The sequence below is a fragment of the Cricetulus griseus genome, chromosome 2 (assembly GCF_003668045.3).
Source record: "Cricetulus griseus strain 17A/GY chromosome 2, alternate assembly CriGri-PICRH-1.0, whole genome shotgun sequence".
Taxonomy (NCBI): Eukaryota; Metazoa; Chordata; class Mammalia; order Rodentia; family Cricetidae; genus Cricetulus; species Cricetulus griseus.
This window is the reverse complement of record NC_048595.1, coordinates 275,681,121-275,706,893: the sequence shown is the minus strand read 5'-3', so window position 1 is coordinate 275,706,893 and position 25,773 is coordinate 275,681,121. Positions and strand designations below refer to the sequence as shown.

Sequence of the window (25,773 nt, the reverse complement as noted above, 5' to 3'; positions counted from 1 at the left end):
GGGCTGTATATGTCTGAGACTATAAACCAAAGACAACCCTTTCTTCCTTTAATTGCTTTTGGTCAGGGTGTTTCATCATAGCAACAGCAAATCAACTAATGCATCTGGTCACAGTGCCTCTAGGGCACAGCATGCCCATCTCTGTCCTCTTCCATAAGAGCCACCATTTACAAAGTTGCTTTGTCTAGTCCCTAAAATGCAGGTTCTATAAAAATCTGTGCTCCTCTAAGTCATCCATGGTAAACTACAGGAGAGATTATGAGACCACATAACTGAGTGTTCTGTACAGCTTAGAGACAAAGCTTTGGAGTGAGACTCAGGAGTAGGTAAAGCACACTTGTCATTTAGTGATCCATCCAGAAGTCCCACCTAGGTCTCAAACCCTCAACTCAGAGGTGCAGCTTGAGCTGGCAAAGGTAGCAGTGTGCTGAAAGACACTGGTAGACACTGGGCTATAACAGGCCTGCATGAGCTCCAGTGGTAGCTTCAGGAACTTCTATCACAGTTTATCCAGAACAGATATTTCATTTCCAAAATTTCCCAGAAAAACAAAACCTACAACCTCAGTTTGGAGATCCCTTGTCATCCAAACCCTAAATCCTGCAAGTTCAATATAATATCCCATGATCTAAATTATCCAAATGATTACCTTATCATCTTAAGAATTCCTTTTTAAAAAATTATCTTTCTTGGCTATCTCTTTACTACAATACTAGGGTGTACCGTTTGTTTGAAAACTCCCACCCTAGTTTGAAATAATCCAAACTTTTTTTTTCAACTTTAAAGCCTGGGAACTTGACGTGTAGTTAGTTCACGTCTGGAAAATTAGATCTCGGTGCAGGCTTGGATCCATGCATTATTTGTTCAAATGGCATAAGCCCCCCTTGAAATCAGAGCATTCCGTGTACGTGGCAAGGCAGAAAACAGGAAGGTTACAGGACTTGTCAGAATTAGTGACAAATTTGCAGCTATGAGCCAAGTTTCCAGATGCCTGAAATTCAATGCTCATTCCTCTCGACCAGCTAATTTCCCTGGTGTTTTGGCCTTGAAATTTGAATTTTTGATGCTTAAAGAAAAGGCGGAAGAGCCAAAATCTCTCAAGGGAGAGTGGTCTGTGCCGAGACCATTCCATCTGGCATGCTTTCAGGGAGCCCGTGGTTAACAGAGTCACTTCTGAACGTGGCATTATCAGCCTGACTTAGTGTCCTCCAGGCCTGGCAGCCGTAGGTTATGTAGTTCTCCTCCCACCCCTCTCCACATCTGTCTTTAATCTTGGCACCATTGCCTCCTCACTGACTTGACAGTTCATTTAACTCCAATGAAACACATCTACAAAACGTCTTTATGTTTACCAGAACATCTGCTGCGAAGCATCTCCCACAGACTTCACAGGGAAATAGCTTCTGATTGCCATCTGCGTGAGATTCAAGAGCACATTATGTTAAGTTTCGTGGAATTGCCTGGCTGAGGAAAGACGAGTGACTGCAGGTGACCTCAGTCGCCTGTCAGCCTCACAGTTGTCCATCCCCACCACCTGCTTCCTCTGCCTTGGAAGATCCTTTGTAATCCCCCAAGTTTTTCCTGTCCTAATATAAACTTTTCACCTCTCCAAACAAGTAAATTACACAAACTTGAGGCAAACTGAGTGTAATTATTTGCTTTGGTAGGTAAATGGGGTGCCAAGAGCTAGGCATGAGATGTAAGTTCAGAGGTAATAATTAGCATAAAGTCACAAATTATCTGATGGTGACATCGTTGGGATTTTGCTTAGGCTGAAGATAGACTGTAATTGATGGCTGAAGAAAAACTGGTCTGTACCTTCCCTAGACAAAGGAAAGTGCTCTCTCAGGGTCTGGAGAGGTAGCTCAGGGGGTAAAGGCCTTGTGCAAGCATGAGTGCCTGATTGTGGATTCCAAGTACTTAAATAAGTGCTAGCATGGCAGCCTACATCTGAAACCCCACTCCAGCACTGGAGGGAAGTTAGATGGGCAGATCCTGGGGTCTTACTGGCTAGCCAGTCTAGCCAAGCATTGAGACTCAGGTTCTCTGGCCTCTCTACCACATGTATGTGTAAGCATGTACACACAGGCGTGCACGCACACACACACACACACACACACACACACACACACACACACACAGAAAATAAGCAAAACCTCAATACTGCTTGTAGATATAAGTCAAGCAAAACTGGAGTTTCTGCCACAGGACTAAGAAATCTTGCAGGAAATAATTAAATTTACTAAAGGAACTCATATACAGGTCCAACAAAGAAAAATGACAGAAAATAAGAAGATACATTTCTAAGTTAGAAGGTTAGTTACTTTAAAAGAAGTTAGAGAAAATCAAAACATTATAGACTTCTAAGATTTCACTTCTTAGTATTTCTTTTTGGTTTGTTGGAATTTGAATATGTAAAGTCTAGTTTTTTTGTTTGTTTGTTTTGGGTCTAAGCATAAGGGTTTTATACTGGAATAAAAATACGGCATTTACTCTGTAGACAAGGAGGGACATCTTGGGACACTGCGTGGTCCTCAAGGGAACCTGCAGAGCTGTGGAGGGCCCACACAACATTCTTTTTTTATTTGTTATTTTTTTTTTTTTTTGGTTTTTCGAGACAGGGTTTCTCTGTGCAGCTTTGGAGCCTATCCTGGCATTCGCCTGGAGACCAGGCTGGCCTCGAACTCACAGAGATCTGCTTGCCTCTGCCTCCCGAGTGTGCTGGGATTAAAGGCGTGCGCCACCAAGGCCCAGCTCACACGACATTCTTGAAGATGGATATTTCCAAACTGGGATGGAGTCTTAAACAGGAGAGGAAGGAGAAATGTATCAAGAATCTCCAACAGGACTAGATTTTGGGAGTGAGGGTGGGGACGTGACAGAAAGATGAATGCTTGGAGACAATGCTAAGTTTACAGGCAGGAAGCCTGAGAAGACCGTGGGTCTGTGGATAGGAATAGGGAGTTGAAAAAAGAATCCATCTTAGGAAGAAAAATGACCCCAGTCTTGGAAATACTGAGTTCAATAACATTGTCCAGCCAGCAGGATGGAGATGAAGGAGGTCAGGATGAGGGACACAGATGTAGGTTTAGGGGAATGAGGTAAAGCCAGACACTGCCAGGGAAAGAAGCCGTGGAAAAAGCAGTGGAGAGAGGATCCTTAGGGAAACTTCCACTTCAGGCCAAGAAAATGATGGTGATAAGCCAGGAGAAGCAGAGAGCAGGGCCATGGAAACCAACAGGGGAACCATGTGAAAAAGGGAGTCTGCTTAACGGGAAGCAGATGGCAGGTTGTACAGACATTGTTGATTTAAACAATTTCTTCACAGCTCTGCTAATTGGAATTGTGTTCTCAGTACAGGCCATCCACCTCAGCCCACAGAAATAACTCCCCCTCCTGTCCTTCTGGGTGTCCACAAAACTGGGTCTTATAAGTATTTTTAGCAAAGTTACCCCCTTACCCCAACAGACTTGCTAATAATTACTTGATTCTAAAACTGTCGTTTGCCCCAACATTACTGAAGGTATGTCCCTATTCATGTTATAGTCATATTTATTTGGTCCTCTCTATGACTAGGTTATTTCATGGGCTCTTCACAGTAACCTTGTAAGACACAGCTGGTGTTGTTTTAACAAAGAAAATGGAGGCTGAAGTTTCAAGTGACTTCTCTCAATCCACAAATTGCAAGTGGTCTCTGTCTACAAAGATTAAGACGAAAACTCAACAGTAGGTTTATGATGTCCGGGTTAATCTAGGAAGGATCCAGAAACCCCCAGAAGACCTTTGGTTTAAGTCAGTGAGTTTTAACGAGTTCAAGGACTTTAAAATATAACCCAATTAAAAACTTGGATATGGATGGACCACTCCATTCCGAATGACTTCAAGTTTGCTTCTAAGGAATGAAGAGAAGCTGTAGGAAAGGTTGAGGAAGCTGGATGTGAGAATGGAATGAGGACGATCTCCCTTTGTGTGATGGAAGAGGTTTGGATCTTCACTGAGGGATGCTGGTGGTTCCATATGTCAAACAGTACAGAGCTTAAAACCCAAGTTCCACTCATGACATTTACTGGTGTAGATGCTCCGGGGCAGCTGTTCAAAGAAGAAACTTGTGGAAAAGCTGGTTAAGGGGACAAGGGATCCCTTGGCTATATTGTCATTTTTTGCAAAACTATGTATAGTTTGTCAAGATGCAACATTAAAAAAGGAGTGAGCAAACCATGGTCTGTGAACACACCGGAGTCCACATGTTGTTGAAAATGCAGGGTATACTCATTTCTTTATGCCTATTGTTGCTTTCACACTATCTGCAGCTGTGAGAGGACACATGGCCCGGAAAGCAAGAAAAAAAAAAAAAGCATACTATGTGGCCCTTCATGAATATGGATTGCTGATTGATGATACGAGAATATAGCAGATAAAAATAGTTTGTAATGTCAACACATAGGAGGCAAAGGACTGCCTTGAGTCCAACTCTAATCTGGACTACAGAGAGACTAAAAGTTGTGGTTGTACACACCTTTAACTGCAGCACTTGCCTTTAATCCCAGCACTCAGGAGGCTGAGACAGGAGTTTGAAGCCACCCTAGTCAACAGGACAGCCAGGGCTACACAGATAAACCCGATCTAGAAAAACAAAACAGGAACCACACAAACAAACAAACCAAAATCCCCTTCAATCAACCAACCAACCAACCAAAAGAATTTGTGAATTACATGTTGACAAAAAGAAACACAGAGCCTGGTGGTGGTGGTGCATGCCTTTAATCCCAGGACTTGGGAGGCAGAAGCAGGCAGATCTCTGAGTTCAAGGCTAGCCTGGTCTATAGACAGCTAAAGTTACACAGAGAAACCCTGTTTTGAAAATAACCATAAAAAGAAACACACACACACACACACACACCAACAAAAACACACAGTAACTACATTTGAGTGGTAAGAATAAAAGTGATAAACATTTTTTAACTTCCTGCATTTTCTTTTTTCCTTTCTTCCTTTCCAAATGTGCACCACCACTCTAAAAACCAGAACCACTTCAGGCTAGGGCTGTAGCTCTGTACTGACACTGAGGTGGAGGTCTTGGTGAACTCAGATACAGAAACACAAGCCAAACATGCAGCCTGCAAGCATGACTACTCACATGCCAGAAGGCTTCCAGAATTCACTCAGCACTTTGCTTGATGACATGTGCACGCAGGTGCACACACTCTAGAAGCTGAAGTCAGACCTAGGGGCTCTTTTGGTTATCTCTAAGACACCTCAACTAAGTTGCAAATGCTGCCTTCAGATGTAGGTTTGTTTGTGCTTCTAGTGGGTTCAAATATAAGAAGCTGTGTTAACGGGTATCATGTAAGTGGTTTAAAGAAAAGGGGGTAATGTTTAGTTTAGCAGACTGGGTAGTTTATAAATGAGTAGGGGGGAAAACAAACAGAATGGATCCTGAAGCCACTTGCTTCTGTGTTCTATTTGTTATTTGCACAACAGGCATGTGTTTACGTATTACATATTTTACCATAATTAACTAACTTACAAAGCACTGGAATCTTTCTTTTCTGCCCTCTAACTAGATCCAACAGGCATGTTAAAGCAAACCACTGTCAACACGTAAAAACAAAAAACACTGAATAGGTGAATAGGGGTTAGGGGTCAGGGTTGGCCTCCATTGAGGTGGTATGATGATGTCACAATGAAGGTTGTAGATACTATACATCTATACAGTGCATCAAGACAGCATGTACAAATGGCACCAAGAGTGAAGACACACGGACCTAAGATACTACCAAATTACCTAATAAGAAAACTTTGAAACAAATTCGGGACAATGCTCAAACAATACTAAAACTCAGTAGGCAGGGCCAGTGATCTGAGCTCAATTCCCGGAATCTTCATGAAGATCCAAGTCCATAACACACAAGAACAAAATATAAAATTTCTCAATACCTGCTTGGGATCATTTTTTTTTTTGTTTGTTTTGTTTTTTCTTGCTAACCCTAAATCACTGTACTGCCCCAAGTTTAAGCCATTCTTTTATGAAGTGTCTTAGCCGGGTCCTATCTATACCTATGACATTTAACACTCTTCGCCAAATTCCAGGCACTGGTTTGGCCGGCAGACTAAAATGGTAAAGGTTTGACCTCCAACCTTTCTCTAGTCAGAAGTGACCCTGAGAAGCAGCCTTATATGTCAGCGCTACAGGGAGCACAGAGCAAGTGCTAGGGAGGAGGGTGTGCTTTTTAAACACATACTCAGTGAAAATCATCTAAGACAGGTAACAACTGAGCAACCTTGAAGGCTTATCTAAAGACTTCATGGGAACAGTGAGTACCCAGGTCCTCAGCACAAGTGGTGTTGTCACAGTGATGGCATCAGCACTTATCTGTGCTTCTGAACTTTGCCTCCAACCAAGTAGTTCTTGAAGGCAAAATCCCTCTTATCTCTCAACTCCTATCATTCAGGATAGAGCTGATGTGTTCTTTTCAACACTGTTTAGAGGACTAAAAACTGAGTATTTGGGTGTGTGTGTGTGTGTGTGTGTGTGTGTGTGTGTGTGTGTGTGTGTTCAGGTCTGATGTGTGCAGGGAGAATGTGCTAACAAATTTTAGCAATTCATTAAAGTCACCACAAAACTGTTCTTTGGAATACAATTACAGTCTTGAAGCTAAATTAATCAGACCCTGTAGCAAAATGCTTCTTAAGACTTAGGGCTGAGTTGCATTGTATATTTACAAGAGATCAATTTGAATAGGACCAGGGCACAGTGACATCCTGTGCCCAAGTGTCTTGAAGGTTTAGTCTCTAAACATGATAAATGGCCCATCCATTTAGGATTTTCATTCCCAGTATCCACATAAAATATCAACTAACTCATGGCAGGTCAGCATTTAAGCACACACTCAGTATGCTACACTTCCTCAATGGCAAACTGAATGCACATTTTGATTTTTACTTTTGTTTGTTAAGTGTTAAAAGAATGGGACTTGCGAGTTTTTCTACCACTCTAAAAAGAAATACAATAATTAACATTTAAATGAGTAAAACTTAGAACAAGGCAATACCTATCAGCTTTGGAACAGACTTAATTAACTAGCCGGTGATGAGACCTCTAAAAATCTAGCCATCAAGTGCAGCTCACCTGCCACAACTGGCTGTGCCTGAGCCATTTTGTTCCCCACTCTGACCATCAGTGTCCATACTGGTCAGGGCAAATGGGCAAAGGTCAGTGAGAAGTCACAGTTTACCAAATAATGAACATTATGATGGAGTCATTGCCTAAGCCTTGAATCAGTCTCTAGATGTCAAAACAAGAGCACCTCATCAAAACCTGGACCCTTCTGAGTATGTATTTTAAAGAGTTGCGGATGGTTCCAAACATTAAACAACATTGGGAAGACAAACTTTCTAGGTTATAGTGAAGTAAGTATTCCTGTTTGCGCAGCTATGCTGATTCTAAATCCCAAAGGGAAAGAGCCATCTGGTTCCAGGGCAGGAAATCCCAACCACAACTGCAGTTAGTGCTCATCGTCACAGTCCTTTTGAAAGGGTCGTTTTGTGGACACGGGAAAATCAGCTATTGCCCGTGGAATCTTCTCAGGAACAGTCTTCTCACCACTGAGAATAAACTCAGCATTTCAAAACTGAGCTTAACCAGACCACTCCTCTACAGACGGCAAATTAAACCATGTAATTCCCGAGAAGGCGTGGAGAGGTTTCAAAGAAATATTTGAGAACATCTGCAAAGAACAAGTTTGACAACCATACAAATAAATGAACACACCAATTCCGTGCACGTTATAAAGATATTTTCCTTTAATTTATCCAAACATTTTACTTTCATGAAGTCATTTATTTCAGAGGGAATATAAGCTTATAATATTAAAGTCAAAACATTGTAATATTTACAAGGTAGCTGACAAGAGAACCTTACTTGTATAAAACTACAAATACTTTACTTATCTCAGCTATTCCCATATAAAAATGACAGGGACAAGTTCACCTCTCTTAAGATCTTGGTAAATTATGGAGCACAATGAAGATTACTAAAAGAGAAACACAACTTATACTGAATGCTCCACACCTACAGCTTTAGACCCTCAATGTTCTTCAAGTTCAGCAGCTCCTTTTCTTGCCGTCTTTTCTCCAGTTTAAATGCTAGCTTGTTAGCTTTCTTTTCAACTCTTCGTTCCTGCACAAGAGGATCCCCAGGTTACATGTTTATACAGACAGACTCTGTCCACAAAAGATAACTTCTGCCATGCCCTCCCTCCCAGTGGCCCCACATCACAGGGCAGTTACCTTCCGCTCCTCTTTTATGGCTTGCTTTCTGGCTCTTTTATCCTCTTTGCTCTCACTTTTGGGCCGTGGCTGGGTTGACACCTTGGGTAGATCACTGCTATTGATCATCTGCATCCGTTCGACCTGCTTTGCGGTGAGTCCTTTTTTAGGTAAGACATTGAGAGGTATTCCCGTTTTAGAAGACAGGTGGATCTGTTTGGGCTGAAACAAAGGAAATAACATCACTAGAGTTATTTCCCATTCCTATTTAAAACAGCCCACTAATGACACACTGTTGTTGGTGCTTTTCCTAATAGCAATGCTAGCCATAAAGGAACAGAGTTACTGTGAGAAAAGGGCATTAAAGTTAAATTTTTACTTCTATGTGTGCATCCATGGGAGTGTATGCCATATGTATGGGTGCCTCTGGAGGCCACAAGAGGGTGTCAGATCCTTTGGAGCTGGAGTTCCCACCTGATGTGTGAGCTGTGAACCAAGCTGGGTTCTTGGAACCAGCAGGCAGTGATGTCAAGTATTGAGCTACCTCTCCAGCCCTGCAAACGGTATTCTAACAAGCTCCAGAAGTTAGCACTTACCTTTGGTTCACATCTGATGAGCTGTGGGTGGTTGTACAAATTGGAGTATGTACCTGGAAAAAAGATCATGTGTCACCTAAGTACACTGTAAGTTCCGCAAAAGCACCATGGGGCACACTACATTCCCAGTCTTGGTGTTTTTATGGTGCAAAAGCACATTAGAGCCTCTCTGAAAACCATTACGAAGTTATTTACAACTCAGCAGCAGAATAGTCATATTCTTTCTAAGCCTTTCTCACAAATTCCCTAAAAGTTTAACTTCTACTGAATTATATCTGCTTTCCCATACTCCCTTTAAATTGCTTTCACACTTTTAGCAGCTGAGCGGGCAGTAAGACACTTACTGCAGATGGACTCGCAATCCCACTTCTCTTTGGCTTCCTGAAGGACCATGGTGACCATGTCTTCCTTCTCAGACTCATCAAGCTCATTTGTTGGCAGATCTGGATCCTCAAAAGGCTCAAGAGTATTCAATTTGACACAACTATTTGTGCGTTTTATAAAATGAAAATAGGATAAACATTAAATTGCATGTCATTAAAAGAGCTCCAAAGACAAGAGCCATTTTAAATCCTATTCCTGTGCCTGTCATGTCCTGGTACATGTCCCCATACTCAGTCCCGCTCTACCCTTCCATGGGTTTTGCACATGTGCTCTGCTGATAGGCACATCAAATCTAGCTGCATCTGTACAAGGTTCTACATTACACAGATGGCAGATTCCCTAAGATGAACACCAGCTGCTCATCTATCTCTCCAAAGAATGCGCAGAATTCACTTAAAGCCCATGGTCCTTTCTGTGCTGTGGGAACTGCATGCTGTAGTGTTTCATGGAACAAGACCTGTTAGCAGATTTTAATACAGCACTGGCTCCTCTCAGATAAGAGGTGCTTTGATACAGACGCTGACGGAGCAAATACTTCATGGGTGAGCTCTGCTAATCAACTGACGAAAAGCTTATCTATTAGCCATAACTGTTCACTTTTCAGAACACCCACCATTTCAGAAAACAGAAGAAACCAGACACTTTAAGTTATAAGGATTCCTCAGCCTGAGGCCAGAAGCACCTTGTTACTTCCCAACGCCAGTGTCTGTTTGTACTTTATTTCCACCTAACCCTCAGCCATTGCACCATGATCTTACGTCAATTAGTTACAGACTTTGACATTTCCCCCAATAAGTCATTTGGAGGTAGGAAAATAAAGCAGCTAAAGAAGGAAGAATTGCATACTTCTCTGCTTTCTCCTTATAGTAGTCATTCAAAACTTCCTGCAACCGATTGCTGTCTACTTGAATGGAACCTTCCAGTTCTGCATTATCCAGAGCTCCAATTTCATCATCATCATATTGTTCATAAAACTTAAATACAAACACAACAAAAAAGATGTCATGAGAAACATATCATGAATTATTTATGTATTTTATTTTTGCTTTTTTTTTTTTTTTTTGGTTTTTTGAGACAGGGTTTCTCTGTGTAGCTTTGGAGTCTATCCTGGCACTCGCTCTTGAGACCAGGCTGGCCTCAAACTCACAGAGATCTGCCTGCCTCTGCCTCCCCAGTGCTGGGATTAGAGGCGTGCGCCACCAACGCCCGGCTGTATTTTATTTTTATTAACTTTACTCCTACATAGTATTTCAGCACAACTAAAAGCTCACAACTATCATTACTGTACCAGTAGAGAGGAAATAAATAATAAACGCAGTTATTCTACTCAGATTGGAAAATAAAATGCAATGCAGAGATCTCTGCCTCAGAAGACTTTAGAGATAATTTCACATCTCTCAGTGATGCAGACTAAAGGATCACACTTTTGAGGGAGCCTACCGTATAAACTCCATTCTTGTTCAGATGACGTTAGCACTGCTATGCTTTATATGGACACATGCATCCTGATGAGTGAGGATGTTTGTACTTAACAGGAAACAGGGAAACACCTTTGTAATATTGCAGCAAACTTGTACATCCCATACATCTTGAAAGCATTCCTTCATTTGCTCACTACTGACTGAAAAGCTTCAAGTCCTACTACATGCCAGACACTACTACTTTAGCGCTTTGGTTGGACACTTGAGAATCTCTGCCTGTGGAGAAATCCTATCCTACCCCAATACAAACCTGCAGGTACTGTACGTACATCAGTACATCAGAGATAGTGTCAGAAGGTAAAGAGCATAGGAGAGGATGGGTGAAGGGAATGTGCGTGGATAGTCCACACAGTACTGTAAAGCAGGAGCTGGCCTGTTACAGGAGTCAAAGCTGGCATACATCAGGTTTTAAAGGACACCACACTCTACTTGCTATTATCTGAAGAGCTAAAACAATGGAATTTTGTTGATGCTAAGCCAGCAAACTCTTAGGAAAATAGCAAAACTTTGCAGATTATGGTCAGATGCAAAATCACAACATCAAATCTCAGAAAGAGATGTCAGAATGTTCCATCAGTCAACCCTGGGGACCTATACAGACTCCTTGCAGAATCCACACCAGGGTGTGGCCCTGACCAATCTTAGTGGGCCACATAGTTTCTTATCCTGAAAGGTTTAACTCTGGTTCCAATCTCTCTTTTGCATGAGGAACTAGAACTCAGTGCCATTTCTCAGGGAACTCACCTTCTCAAACCGCTCATCATGTAGAGTCAGCTGTTCATTTCTCCTCATGATTGAGGAGGTCATGGAATACTCTGTGAAACGGCTTTTGGTTTCCTCTTCCCAAAACAGGTGTCTTTTGATGTCGTCTTGAGGTGACTCAGGGGCAGATCTGTCACCTCCATCTGACAGTGGGCCTGCAGAGCTACAGCCATCACTGCTCCCTTCCTCAATGTCCATGTCTTCCCACTCATTGTCATCTTCACTCTCAGATTCCCTAGAGCCAACAAGTCGTAAGTCATTTATCAAAAAAACTGGAAAGCCAACAGAGCACAGCAACTTCACACAAATCCTCTGGAGGAAGCCGCACTACAAATGGTATAGACTAATCTGGAACAGTAGGAAAAGCAACAACCCATCAGGATTCTGGGATTTAAGTCTACTTACTGACAGTATGTCTCAAATTTAGTTATTTTCTGCTCTAATACAGGTATCTTAGATCACATGTTCTCAAAACTAGAGCGTGGTTACCCTCCCAGTACAGAAGCACCACACATACGGCAAACCCATTGCCTCTTCTCCTGTCGGCTTATTTGCCCGGAGAATGAAGTCATCTTCAAGGAGGTTATCTGGGTCGTCAAAGTCAAAATCATCATCGAGAGCAGCAATAATGTCAGGATCCAAATCCAGTCGCGGTCCTAAAAGGAAAAGAAACACTGAGCAAAATGTATATCTTTAATCCCAGCATTAATCCCACGAGTTTAAGGTTGGACCCTAGCCTGGACTACAAAAGGCCACTGCTGCAAAGAAAAACCAGAAACCTCAGGTCCCCTGCACTCACCATGGGGGGGTGGGGGGGAGGCAACAAAGCACGGTCCATATTTACTTTATACAATGCTGACCTATTTATATACTTCAGATAAAAGACTAAAACATTTTAGGTACAGTTTAGGTAGATAGAATTAAAAAAAAAATCCATTCTTCGTCAATATCCAACAGTGAAAGCATTGCCTTCATCAATCTATTAAACTTCTTAGTAAAACTCAATTTTCACCTGCAGAAAGAATCCAGGTTTCAAATTCACTCATTAAAAAGTAACTATTTGGTGACTTTTACACTTTCACAAATTCCAACCCCAAAGTATAAATAAATCCCAGCTGGTTCCTTCAGCTATATAATCTTATTTAATAAAATGAACTCAAGAAAATGTTTCAAGTTCAAATCTTTCTTTAACAAGAGCTGCTTTGCTAATAAGGTCTGCTATGCTGCCCCTCCCTACTTCCCAGCTGCATTTTTTATTCATCCTTTCACGCCCTTCTGGTATGCTAAAATGTATACACTGTCTGGTATTTACATTCCCTCAGTCTTGTATGTAGTCACTTTCCTGTCTGGAATATCTTTCTTCCCAGCAGTCTCTCCTTCCTCCTGCCTTCCACTTAAGAAAGCAACTGGTCCCATTTACAGAACCCTTCTGAACAAACAACCACAAAAGCAACAAATCAACTTTGCTATTCTCTTGAAAGCTTTGCCCAGCTTCCCAAGGCCAGGTCTGGCGCCTCTTGCATTTGTTCTCCCGTGTCCTAAGTGTAATACCAATTTAGTATCTTTCCTACACACAGAAATTCTCTCAGGTTAGGTTTTCTTTTGGTTTAACTTGAGACTCTATTATATACTGACCACTCTGTAAAATAAATTACTGAGAAAATGATCTAAGGGCAAATGTTGGTTAACTTAGAAAAAATACTAAATACTACCTCTGTGGACCTTTGTTTTAACATACTATAGCAGTGGTACTGCAAATTTTCTTTAAAAATTATTTCTTCCATTTATATTGAGTGAATCAGACAATAGATTTCTTCTAGATACTTACATTGCATTGTTCAAAATTCTAAGAGTAATGATCATCCCTGTTATCTTTGTAAGAGAGCACATGAACATTAAACTTCCCTTACTAGATTCCCACAATTTTTCCCAAATGTGATCTATAAAGACATAAGAACTTGGTGCATAATATAAAATGCTGCTGGCCATACTCCCTCTTCATGTTCTACCATCCAAATTCTACATTCATCTTGATTATTTCAATAAACTCTTCACTGTGGATGGCAGAACACTATATCCTTGTGCTTCTTTTGGAAAAACACAAATTTACTCAAATGAAAACATAAAGAAATTAAATTATTTCCTGTCAGCTGTGAGCCTCAGCCTTTAATGGCTGAGCCACCGTGGACCACAACCACAATGACCAGCACAGCAAGATACACCACGGATGCAGTAGTGCATTTGTATTTTGGGGGTAATCAATAACCACCCAACTAGACTTAAGACACACTTTAAAAGGAGAAAGTTCATGCCTGGTGCTGTAAGCCTAGCCAACTACCTATGGCCCATGAGGTCACAGATCCTAGAGGAGAACCTACTCTGCCACATCCCTCAACCAGTGTAATCCCCAATTGCATTGTAAACATCCATTTTTATATCCACAGATACATGTAGCTTCCACCCCTCATCAAAGAAGACTCTTACTGCAGTAGACAAGAGACCAAAGTCACAACTGGACAAAACCACAACTGGTAGATCTACAACATAACCCTTACACCTAAGGCTCAAGAAACATCAAAGAAGGGGAGTGGAAAGATTTTAAGAGCCAGAAGTTCAAGATGTCTGTTACAAGGTAAGTGTAACAGTCTTGTTTACAATATGAGTTGCACCCTTGGAATCTTAACCATATTGTCACCTAAACAAGACCAAAACAAGGCAAAGAGAACACCAGTTGATATTCCAATGTATATGGGTGGACAGAGGAATTTCCCAAGGCCCTACCCCTAGCTAGTGAGAGAGGAGAACTGTTGTTCTCCAGGGACAACCTTCAATAGGTTGTCCAATCCCAAATGCTCATCCCTAAACACAGACAGGAACAACATTAAATGGAGCCAGCAGGCTGTATTTACACATACACACAGATGAGCAATAATTAAAACAGTCATGAAGTTGAGAGTGGGGGATGCAGGGGAAGAGAGTGTGGGGTGGAAGTCATATATATATGACACTCATATATGAAATTTTCCAATAACAAAATAAATATTAAAAAACAAAGTTAAACTCACCTGAAACTGGAGCTGCTTTGTTTAACAATCCAACATCCTCCTCAAACTCTGACGCAAACACCGATGAAGGCAACTTAATTCCAGTGCTCTTAAAAAGGGAATTACACAGCTATGAGGTTTATTTAGAGAATATTGCTCAGCCATTGCACTGGGTTAAAAAGTATCCTTTCAAAATTTATCAACTCAGCCTCAGGCTGAGACCATTCCTGAAATAAGGTTTGCTGTGGTTTATTCCCCATGCAACAATTCAATTTACTCATTACTCTGAAACACTAAGGTTGAGACCATATGGACCTCACTTAAAGGTTGATCAGCACCTCATGCTGATGATCTAGCCATTCATGAGGTGACAGCTTGAAAGTGGTCTGTCCTGAAGGTCAGTGGGATAGGTCTCTTACACAGACTTATGTGAGGACCTTTACTACCTTAGCCATTCTGTCAGCAAGAAGGCCACAACCATATACATTTCCTTGATCTTGAACATGAGGTCAGTGGTCAGCTTGCCCACACATAAAGGGGTGAATGAGATGTGGAGATGGAGGTAGACTGGAGTGGGGCACCCACAGTTCAAGGGACTCTGAAGACAGACTTTTGGCAAGCTTCAGAAGTAAAAGTTAGATGAGTGACGACATAATCTCTTTAAGTCTCCAAAAAGGAACTGGGCCTGCCATGAACTTATTTTTGGACTTCTGGCCTCCAGGTCTCTGCTGTAAATCACTGTTTGTAGTGACTTGTTACCAGTCTTAGGAGGCTGTTACCATTACATCCTTGTATCTCTCACCCATATTCCAGTACACATTTTCAACACTCTTGCACCACATTAACAGGGACCCTTTCAAATAGTTCAGACCATTCTTGTATACTATCACTTAATCTCCAAACTGTTAGCATGAACATTTCAGTGAAAAACAGACGCTCAAAAACTGAAACGCTAATACTAAGAGTATTCAGGATTTGGTCCACACTTTTTCTCTTCCCACTAGGGATGCCATCCCATGGTCCAGTGATGGCACAGCCTCTCTTGGAACCAGCTGTCTTGACTCCACTGGAGGTCACAAACCACCTACCTCACTGTCCCTACACACTCTTCTCTTGCCATTTCACTCCTTTGCTTTGGGCAACATCCTAATTTAACCTTCTTTTTCAATTTTATTTTATTGTTGCTGTTGACAGGGCCTCTCTGTTTAACAGCCCTGGCTGTCCTGGAACTCACTTTGTAGACCAATGCTGGCCTTGAACTCAGAGATCTGCCTACGCCCGCTTCCCGAGTATTGGGATTAAAGTTAAGATCCAGGCCTACCCCAGGCCTACTCAAGGTATCCAAATGTCTGTTATTTGGCAAGAGACCACAGGAGTCAAGGCTAGTTCCCCAATGTCATGCAATAATTCAATATAATTTAGTGAGCATGCACAAGCCTGTCACTGTGACCCAAAACACCACTGTAAGTCTTCTCCTGACTGAATGCTCTTCCCGAGTAGCACCACAGGTGATGGTGAGAAATATTTCAAAAAAAAGCTAAAATAAACAACCTATGATAAAAACATGCTATTTTGGAGAGTTTCTTATCACTTTGATAATTTCTGCAGATTACTGTGTTTAAAACTGATAGCAGAAACTGGCTCAGGATGATACTGAGGTTAAACACATGAACAGCTTTTACCACTGAAACAGACTGGCTTTATAGATTTATTTAAAGTAAGGGCTCACTATACAGCTTTGCTGGCTAGGAACTCAGTGTGTAGACCAGACTGCCCTGAACTCAGAGATCCTCTTGCCTCTGCCTCCTGGATGCTAAGATTGTAGGCATTTGCCACCACACCAACCATTTGTTATTTTTAAAACAATTCTGAATTGGGGCTTTCTGCTACTTTGAACAGAGTATTCAATATTTTGTCCTAATCAACAACAACAAAATTATTTTTAAAAATGGTTAAAACAATTAATATATTTTAAAAGACTTTTTAAAGGTTACAGTGATTCCTCTTCAAATTTTGGGACTAAAGAGAGATTTACTAAATTTTACCTATGGGATTTTTTTCAAGTCTTGAAAAGTAGTCACAGAATCAAATAAATGACAGTTCTAATATTGATCACTTTCTTTTTTTACATAGGCATGTTTAATAGTTGCAGTAATTCTCAACTGTCCCATGTGAAAATCAAGGTAAGCTCAGTCACATGAACACCTCTCTGTACCGCATAACATTCTTCCCTATGCTGTACTCATCCTTCCAATAAATTCAAATTTAAAAAGTGCTTTAGCCCCATTTTTACATGACACCTAAGCCATTTCTTTTTAGGTTACCATGTACTATATTGCAATATGGCATCTTCCCATATGTATATCAAAATGACACCTTTGTTTTTAAATAATTTTACTTTTCTGTCTGCATACACACAAATGAATGGCCCACTTAATAACCTTATTTTGTTAAAGAAAAATAGTGATTACTTTTACCCCAAACGAATTAAGGATTAAAAGCTAGCCTTTCTCTCTTCTGTCCAATTCATGCTGAGCAATGCTACAACTTGACTAAAACTTCTCTTCCCAGGAAAGAGAAAGCAGGGCAGCCAGTCCTCTTCTGCCTCAGTGGGGCACAAAAGGGAAAGAGCAGTAAGCACCCTGCTACTGACCTGACAGCTTAGGGGAGGGGCAAGAGAAGGTGGTTCTATGTTAGAGCTGTGGTGGTGCTCTATGGGGCCTTACAAGAGAAAAGAAATTGATGAGCTTTCTTCCGAACAATGCCCTGAAACCTGACTCCCTCATTTCCTCAGCAAGGCGCCCTGCCCTGGGTGAGTTAAGATCATGTCTTCTGAGGATTGAAATGCCCAAGCCTTGAGAGAATTAGGAAATCAGAAACAAAAGGAAACGAGCCCCCTACCACACCCCCATCTCTCCTCTTTGGTTGACAAACCCAATGAAAGTCTTTTGTTTCTTAAAGTGCTATGTGACTAAATAGACAAATGGCATGCAAAAGGGGCATTCTGAGCAGAAAAAGGCACTTGCATGAGTAACACTAGGTGCGTATGAACGTGCCTATTTGTATTTAAAGGGTCAAGTATAATACAGTGGCTTGCCCATTTGCTGAGAAGAGTAACAGTCATTTCATTACAACCTGTTCATGCTGTTCTATGATTACCTTAGAGCCTTCACAAAAGTGCTGAAGATCTAAAAATTTCACTACAACAGTTTATGATCACGAAGCAATGTTAGATTATAGAACGTCTACTGTTTTTCTTCTATGGAAAATGCTGCCTGACTCAAAGTTCTGAACCTGACAAAAAGCTGTTATCTGGACACCCACCGATCACCAGAAAAGATGTGGTCTATGTTTTCCTGAGGGTGTAGATATACACATAACTATACAATTTTAGGCAGAGACATGGCATATCTGTGTTCTTCATACTGACACCATTTACTGCCCCAAAGTCACTGACTTAAAAATGAGGGGTCTTTACGCAAGAAAGCTTACTGAACATACTAAGGTTTCTTCTTTCTCATCATTGCTGTTTGTGCTGAAGGCGGTACTGGGAATGAGCTCTGCGGGCCCAGATGGCTCCTTCAGGTGCTGCAGGTAGTCATAGTCATCGTCGAAGAACACCCCATACTTCCTCTGTTCTGCTCGTCTTTCTTCATCATTGACCTTGGGTAACAAGATGGAATGAGCTATCCTGCCATGGATAAGATCAGGATCCTTGCAAAGTGCACAACTTCAGGAGGCAGATGGCAAACAAATACCGGCTGACAGGAATCACACAATTAAGTCTTTTTTTTTTCAGATAGGGTTTCTCTGTGTAACAGACCAGGCTGGCCTTGAACTCACTGAGATCTGACTCCCAAATGCTGGGATTAAAGGTGTGTGCCACCACCGCCCACTTCACAAAACTAATTCTTGGCAAATACCAAAACTACAGAGCATCCAAAGTACTACATAAGATTAAAACAATGGAATGAAAACAAGCCAGGCCGAGGCAGAACATTTGAATCCATGAGTACAAGACAAGGCTGAACAAGGCAGCAAGACCTGTTTCAAAGGACAAAGAATGAAAACCATTCCTTCAATTACACAATCCTGAACAATTCCTGGTAAATAACACATACTCAAAACTGTAGTTGGAAGGTTACAAGAAAAGATTTGGGGACATGGAGAATAAGCATAGTTTCTTGTATTTATAAGCAAAGAAAGCTTTTTGGTGGTCCATGGGAGTGGGGTATTGTGGCTTTAAAGAAAAGCTAAACCAAGGCCAATGCCCCCGAATATTTAAAACACTTTACTTTTTATAATGAGTGTTTTGACTGCATGTACACACACATAGGACAGAAAAAGGCATTAGATAATCTTGCAAGGATTGTTACAGATGGTTGTGAATCTTCATATGGGTGCTGGGAACCGAACCTGGGTCCTCTGCAAGAATAGCAAGTGCTTTTAAGCACTGGACCATCTCTCCTGCATCCTTCAATACTTTTACATTATCTATCTTCAACAAGTGTAAGCTAATATAAACCATCCTTTTCAAGCTCCCCTAGGATTTCCAAAGCTAATTCAAGCACTTAGATGTTTTGTATTTCAAGAGATGAGTGCCCAGGAAGCAAAAATGCAAACTGAAGACTACTGAAGCATGGCAGAATCCCAAGAGAAAGCTAAGAGTGAACATATGGCCCTACCCCAAATAATACTACGAAGCATTGTAGGTTGTGGTAATATTCTTTAACATCTCTTTATTTAATAATCTCAAAGATGCTTTATCCTCTTAATCAAAATAAATACGTGATATCAAATGTCAGCACATAGACAGGAAACTGAGTCACAGCTCATTTCTTAAGAGGACCAGGGTTTGTCAGCTGATTATTAAAATCTCATAGGGAATGGGGGTATAGTTGAAGAGTAAACTTTAATTCACTTAAACACTTAGTGGCTACAGGGCCGGACCTACCTTCTGGGTGGGCAACAGTACCCTCTGGGGGGCAGTTTCATCTGCTGCTAAAGGATCGCGCTGGCTCCGGTGGACCAAGTGGAAAGAGACAGCTTTCTTCTTCTCTATAAAGGGCTTTTTCTTTCTGTGAGGCTACAAAATAATCAGGTCAACAAAACAGAATCCCTGCACAGTGAACAACTCCACAACTGCATGAACCTTCAGTAAGTGTGTAGAGGGTGAACAGATTTTTCAAATCTGTGTATCTAGGCCATGCAACAGTCCCAGTGTTCTGCAGAGACCATATTTACCTTCTCTGGAAAACACTGGTTGGGCACCTACTCTGTGACACACCTGTTCAAAGCAGCTGGGATATGGAAGTGGGGCAGTCTGAGAAACTGTCTATCCTTAGCAAGTAAATCAACAGGACAATAACCTTCTTGAAGAAAAATCAAACATGGTGAAGTGCAAATGCCTTAAGTCCTTTATGATGGGTGCTCTGGGAAGGTCCCTCCCTGAAAAGTTGAGCCAACAAGACAAGGAGGACCTGCCACAAGAAAATGTAGAGGAGACAGACATTTCATCGACTAACCAGCAAACAAAAGCAGGTCACAGGCAAGTAATGTTTAGACCCATTACTCCTTGATACACTCTTAATTTACTCTTCAACACTGAGCTTTCAAATCCAGATGCCAACCACGTGACCTATGGAACCCGGAAGCAGAGTGCGGAGCTGCTATAAATGTCACAGGGACTAAGTTAATGCCGGGGTTTTTGCAAAAAGGAAACCATTTCGTCTCCTTCCAAAGTGCACCCAAGGTGATGAAGGTGACAGGTCTCGGGGCACCAAGCCGCGCAGCCAGTGGCCACGCCAGGCGCCGGGAACTGCGAACCCAGACATAGCCGGAAGCCGCCGGCTCCCGCTGGGACCACCGCGGCTTTCTCACCATGACGGAGCAGGCACTCGCTCTCCGGAACCGCGGAAGCCGATCGGCAGCTCACCGGTGTCTCCCGTTCGCGCCACACGTGGGTACACAGGTCCGGGACAGCACGTCACACCACGGCGTGGAAATGGGCCAATCGCTGAGCAGCTGCCGGCCGGCAGCCGGAAGTTACGTAGCACTCGTCGGCTCCAACGATCGCGGGAACATCCGGGAGGCGGGGCTAGCTGGATTCCCCGAGAGGGCGGGGCTTCCCTGGCAGAAGTTCTCCTAGTGAGGGAAGGGAGTAAGTAGCCCAGCTAACCTGAATTCTACCTGAGGGCGAACTTCAGGTCCGAACACCGGGAGGGTGAATGAAAAGCCATCACTGAAGATATTCCTTACCTATTTATTACCTGCTGAGAACAAAACACAACCAAACCAACTCTGTACAGGTTCACAGAAGGGAAGTGGCCGCCTCCCTGACTTTTTGAACTAGGGGCAAGAGGTTGCCTAGTAACGTGCAGCCAAGGTCTAGATCTAATAAGCAGAGGCAGAAGTCATCAGGGTCTTTATTTTACACCTCTTGATGAACTACCTCCAACTGTACCTTTACTACAGTCCCTAAGACCATTGGTTTTCAGGGCATCTGACGTACTAAAACGCATTCTGAAGCTCTGATGGTTGCATGTTTTCTAAGATGAAAACTAATAATCCCAAGGTGGGTCTTTTTGAGACGCTGTCTCATGGAGCACAGCCTCTGGTCCAACTATGGATCCTCCTACCTCCACCACACTAATGCTGGGCATGTAATGAGAACTGAACCTATCCAGGGCTTCATGCAAGCTAGGTGAGTCCTCTACCAGGTGATCTATGACTACATCTCCATTCCCCAAGTTGTCGCTCACATATTTTATGGAGGCTTAAGAAAATGGGCTTATAGGTATAATTAATTTCTTAAGAAGAGTTCCATCAGGTGCTGGAGAAAAGAGTGGGGAAATAATTCAAAGTTCCAACAGTCGACGTTTTCTCAAATTTGTGTTTTTCTTTCCCAGTTTCTGGTGGCTTTTTCAATGTCTGAGTTCTGTCGGAATGCCTCTATAATTATAGGCAAAATCCTTTCACCCTAAATGTTTGTGGACTACGTTCTTTTTCTATAAGAAAAATAACAAATGGTTTAGGTTAGGACCACAAAAATTTGTCAGGAGAAATGCTTTGTAAAGCAAGATCTGCCTGTCTCTGCGTCCCAAGTGCTGGGATTAAAGGCGTGCCGCCACCACCAGGCCATTTAACATACTTTTAGGCTAGATATCCATGATTATTTGTTATTTGAAAGTAAGATCCACGAGGGAACCATTTGTTTCATTTGAATCTGTTTTATTTACTACTATATCTACTTCTTGGTATGTATACCCAATAAACATTTGTTTATATGAATAATTAATGATATGTCATTTTACCTGCCTAACCTATTTCTCACACTATGACACTGCAAGAGAGGTGCTATTATGGTCATTTTACTGCCAAGCAAAGTTCCCAGAAGAAAAGGCCAGACTCGTGTTGAGGATTCTACAAGGCTGAATGACCAATTAGAATTTTATGTTTGTGAAAAGTGGGAATATTGCAGCCCTAGAATCAGGTTATCTTGGCCTTCTTTAGTCCCCATAGTAGACACTCATTGTCTCCTCTGTGGCTGACCTAGCCACCAATTGACTGTTAGGTGAAGGATTTGACATCATTCTAGCAGACCACTGTTTCCACCATTCCCAAAGCTAAGCCATCAGTGAGCATGAGGAACCACAACAGGGTGTTCCCAGAGTTGCTACTGAAACCTATCTGCCTGTGCTACCCATGAAAGTATTTGGCAAATGCATTTTTATTATTATTACTATTATTATTATTTATTGGGTTTTCAATACAGGGTTTCTCTATGTATCTCTGGCTGACCTGGAACTTACTTTTAGATCAGGCTGGCCTCAAACTCACAGAAATCCACCTGCCTCTGCCTCTTGAGTGTGAGGAACATGCCTGACTCCATTTTAAAGGCAGGAGCCATTATGCTGTATTTTTAAAAATAAGTTTCTGTTTACTGTGAGAGTTTAGTGGCTCAGTTTCCTGGAACCTGACCTTCCCCAACCCATGATCTTGATTTGTTTTTGAGAATACCCTGACCCAGCTGCCCTCCTGACCTTCCCTGACCCCTCCTAATCACATGGTGGGTAATCACATGATGTTTTAAAAAGTTTTTTTTGTATTTCCTTATGGTCCCATTGTCTCCCTTCTGTAAAACAACTTGTGCTTTTACTCCTTAAAGGGGGCCCAGGAGATGGATTCCGGGCTGCTCTCTTTAACCCGACTTAGGAAGCAGTTGCTGGCCAGCTCTTGGGCACACCCCAATAAAAATCAAGCTTGCTTCAAATTTGACTCAAGTGTGGTACTAGTTTAATTCTTCCTGTTGTAATTAATAAGTGCTAGGATTAGATTTATGTTTCTTAAAAAGAAACAAAAACAGGTAGTAGAAGTCCGTGTGTCCACTCCCACTGTTAATCAGGGCAATCAGGATCTGTGTTCCTGGGTGTAGCACTCATATTTGGTGTAACATTGAACTCTTTCCCCTTAGGGGTGAGAGATACATTTTCACCAGCATTGTAAGTACTAGAAAAGATGGTATCAAATAAGTGTCTCTTTATAGTAAACATAACTAATAGGTGGAAATTTTGAGATGTAAGTTTGAAGAGCCCTACTAGAATCTGGGTTTCTAAACCATATTAATTAAAAAAACTAATAATATACTCATTTTATTACTTATTGCTCTAATGCAAACAATAAACACACAGCAAAGTGCTTTCTATTTATTATGCCATTTAATTCCTTCTGCAGGCCCATGAAGCCCAACTGGATAATACTAAACTAATCTCAATGATATACACCCATCATTCAGAACACTGAAGTTACTGATCCAAGGTAGCAGAATTCGTGGAAAAGCATAGAAATGTCTACCATCAGGCTAGTTTAGGAAGGTCATACTTTTACCCATTTATTTTTATTTTTATTTTTATTTTTATTTGCTGTTCTCTCAATGACAGTCAACCAGCATATTCTGGTTTTTTTCTTTCTAAATTTCCATATGTATAGTTTCATTACTCAGTCTATTACATTGTTCATTTTTAAACACTCTTCAAGTCTCCTCCCTAGTTACTGTGTACATTCTAGCCTCAGGATAAAGTCACTCTTGGATGGTGATTGAGATTTCATCTCATTTTAACATCCTGTTGTTTTTCCAACTCCTCCTCATGTCCCAGTCCTGTCAAACTGTTAGTTGGTCCCCAAAGCACCTGGGTGAGATGGGCTCTTTCCTGCCTGTCTAAAAGGATCTCCTCCCCTCCCTATTCCTTAAGCCTTAGCATTCTGGTCCCAGGCTGGAGTTGCCCCAAGATGGATGGCAAGGGAATTCTTGAAGGGGATTTGCCAAACCATTTGGAGATGAGGTCAGTTGATATTCCAAAGAAAGAAAGAAGCAGTAAATACTAGGGGGATCAGTTCAAAGTCCATATGAGGATTTAAGAAATGTGGCTCAGAGCCATGGCAAATTTCTATGGTTGAGCAACATATTTTCATATTTCCCCGCTTTGGGAAATAACCTACAAAGCTTTATCAGTGTCTGGAAATGTTCAAGGCTCCATCTTAGGTTCAATCCTACAGGGAAAAAAACACATGCAGCTGGCCAGGTCATGGAACAGTCAAGGTTCTGTGTGTTTCTGTTAGCACGCAGACAGTTCTGGGGGCCTCTCCAGCTCGCTCTCTAGAACACTTGTGTATATCCTTCAAAAGGAGGGACCTTCCTGAATGCCTTCACTGTGTTTATTGATTACACTACCCTGCTCAGTTCTCTTGACCTGGAAGTCTCCTTATTTCCCTTTGTCTCTATAGCCGGACTGCAGTAACGAACTTATGGTGCCCTCCCTTAGCCAGACATAGTAACCTACTGGGCACCCTCCCTACATAGTAAAGGCTTTGTACTGCTTGCCCCACTCAAAGCATTTCACATATATTTATTCATTAAATTCTCATAAATGTGATTGAAATAATATACCATTATCTTTAAAAACATATTTGGGGAAAGAGAGATAGCTCAGCAGATAAAGCACTTGCCTCCCAGCCTCATGGCTTGAGTTCCATTCCCAGGACCCACACGGTGGACTGACTCCTGAAAGTTGTCCTGTGATCACCACCACATACGTGAGGGGGGACACGTGCACCCGTTCACATACACGTTCAGATACAAATAAATGATAAATATAAAAAATGATTTGAAGTCAAGGAACATAAAGTTTAGTGATTTTTTTTTTGTTGTTGTTCCAGGGCACAAAGACAGTCCCTGAAGAATGCAGAGTGTGAACTCAGGTGTAGGTCCTGGCTCAGTGAAGTCCTTAGTTACCACAGTACATTCTATTTCAAAAATAATTTTCTGTTATTTTAATAGGGAATTATTATTATTGTAATATTTATTTTTAGCAAAGTGCCCATCAATTGATTTGGGGATAATGATATTAAATCCAAATCAGACTTTGACCTTCTTATTAGTATTCTGTATTTAAGCATATCTATTTTAAAATTGGATAAACAGAATTTGTGGTTTTGTCTAGGCTCCGGAAAGTTGTTTTTCCCCATGTGAAACTAATTCACCCATTGACAGTGTGTTTATCATGCTAGCCTCAGTTCTACGTCCTCAGTGTTTCCCCTACTTAGAAAATTTGCCACAGTCAGGAATCCCAGGGCAGCAGGAAACCAATGTACACAAAAATAGAGAATTATAACTTGGGATAGGCAAACCAAATAGAATCTGAAACAGTAACTCCAGGAGTTATAAATGACATGCTTGACAATATTGACAGTGCTTATGGAGGTAGTTCATTTATAAGAAGAGAAAATGTGTCCAAGACTTACACTGAAGTACTGCTTGTAACAGAGAAAAACAACTAAAAACCAGACAGTAAAGAATTAATTGAAGAAAAGTTTTTAAGACTGCTGCTAGCAGTTATTCCTGAAGAGCTGGGTGGGGAGTGCATGGGAATTTCAGTGGCCACTATAGACCTGTCTTCATTGTGTGTGTCTTTTTATTGAGAGTTGTAGTGGTTTGAAAGAAAATGGCCCCCAAAGAGAGTGACTCTATTAGGAGGTGTGCCTTTGTTGGAATAGATATGACCTTGTAGGAAGCAGAATGTCACTGTTGCATTGGGGTTTTGAAGTCAGTCTCCTTTGCTCAAGCTGTGCTCAGTGTGACAGACAGTTCACTTCCTGTTGCCTGTGCATCAAAATGTAGAACTCTCAACTCTTCAGCACCCTGTCTGCATATGTGCCACCATGTTCCCCACCATGACAATA

At 41.6% G+C, this 25,773-nt stretch overlaps 2 protein-coding genes across 3 annotated transcripts in view; both read right to left on the bottom strand.

The window, feature by feature from the left end:
• Positions 1 to 7,157, bottom strand: part of Zc2hc1b (zinc finger C2HC-type containing 1B) — a 48,893-nt gene extending 41,736 nt beyond the window's left edge. Inside the window, exons 1-2 of the mRNA XM_027401891.2 lie at positions 7,130 to 7,157; positions 1,353 to 1,414 (exon numbers count right to left, since the gene is read on the bottom strand). Coding sequence (XP_027257692.2) covers positions 1,353 to 1,414; positions 7,130 to 7,157 — 90 coding nt within the window. The remainder of the gene's footprint in view (positions 1 to 1,352; positions 1,415 to 7,129) is intronic.
• Positions 7,158 to 7,779: 622 nt separating this feature from the next.
• On the bottom strand, positions 7,780 to 20,572 carry Ltv1 (LTV1 ribosome biogenesis factor). 2 transcript variants are annotated; one of them, XM_027402002.2, is made up of 11 exons: positions 20,416 to 20,572; positions 19,490 to 19,621; positions 18,028 to 18,198; positions 14,557 to 14,644; positions 12,009 to 12,147; positions 11,474 to 11,726; positions 10,095 to 10,222; positions 9,209 to 9,348; positions 8,865 to 8,917; positions 8,290 to 8,490; positions 7,780 to 8,179 (listed from the first exon to the last, which is right to left on the bottom strand). In XM_027402002.2, exons 1-11 carry the CDS (start codon positions 20,416 to 20,418, stop codon positions 8,072 to 8,074), a joined length of 1,416 nt encoding a protein of 471 aa, XP_027257803.1. In that variant the 5' UTR covers positions 20,419 to 20,572; the 3' UTR covers positions 7,780 to 8,071. The 2 variants fall into 2 exon arrangements, with proteins under 2 accessions (XP_027257803.1, XP_027257804.1); XM_027402003.2 differs by having other exon boundaries at positions 8,072 to 8,179; positions 18,037 to 18,198.
• Between the last annotated feature and the right edge of the window lie 5,201 nt (positions 20,573 to 25,773).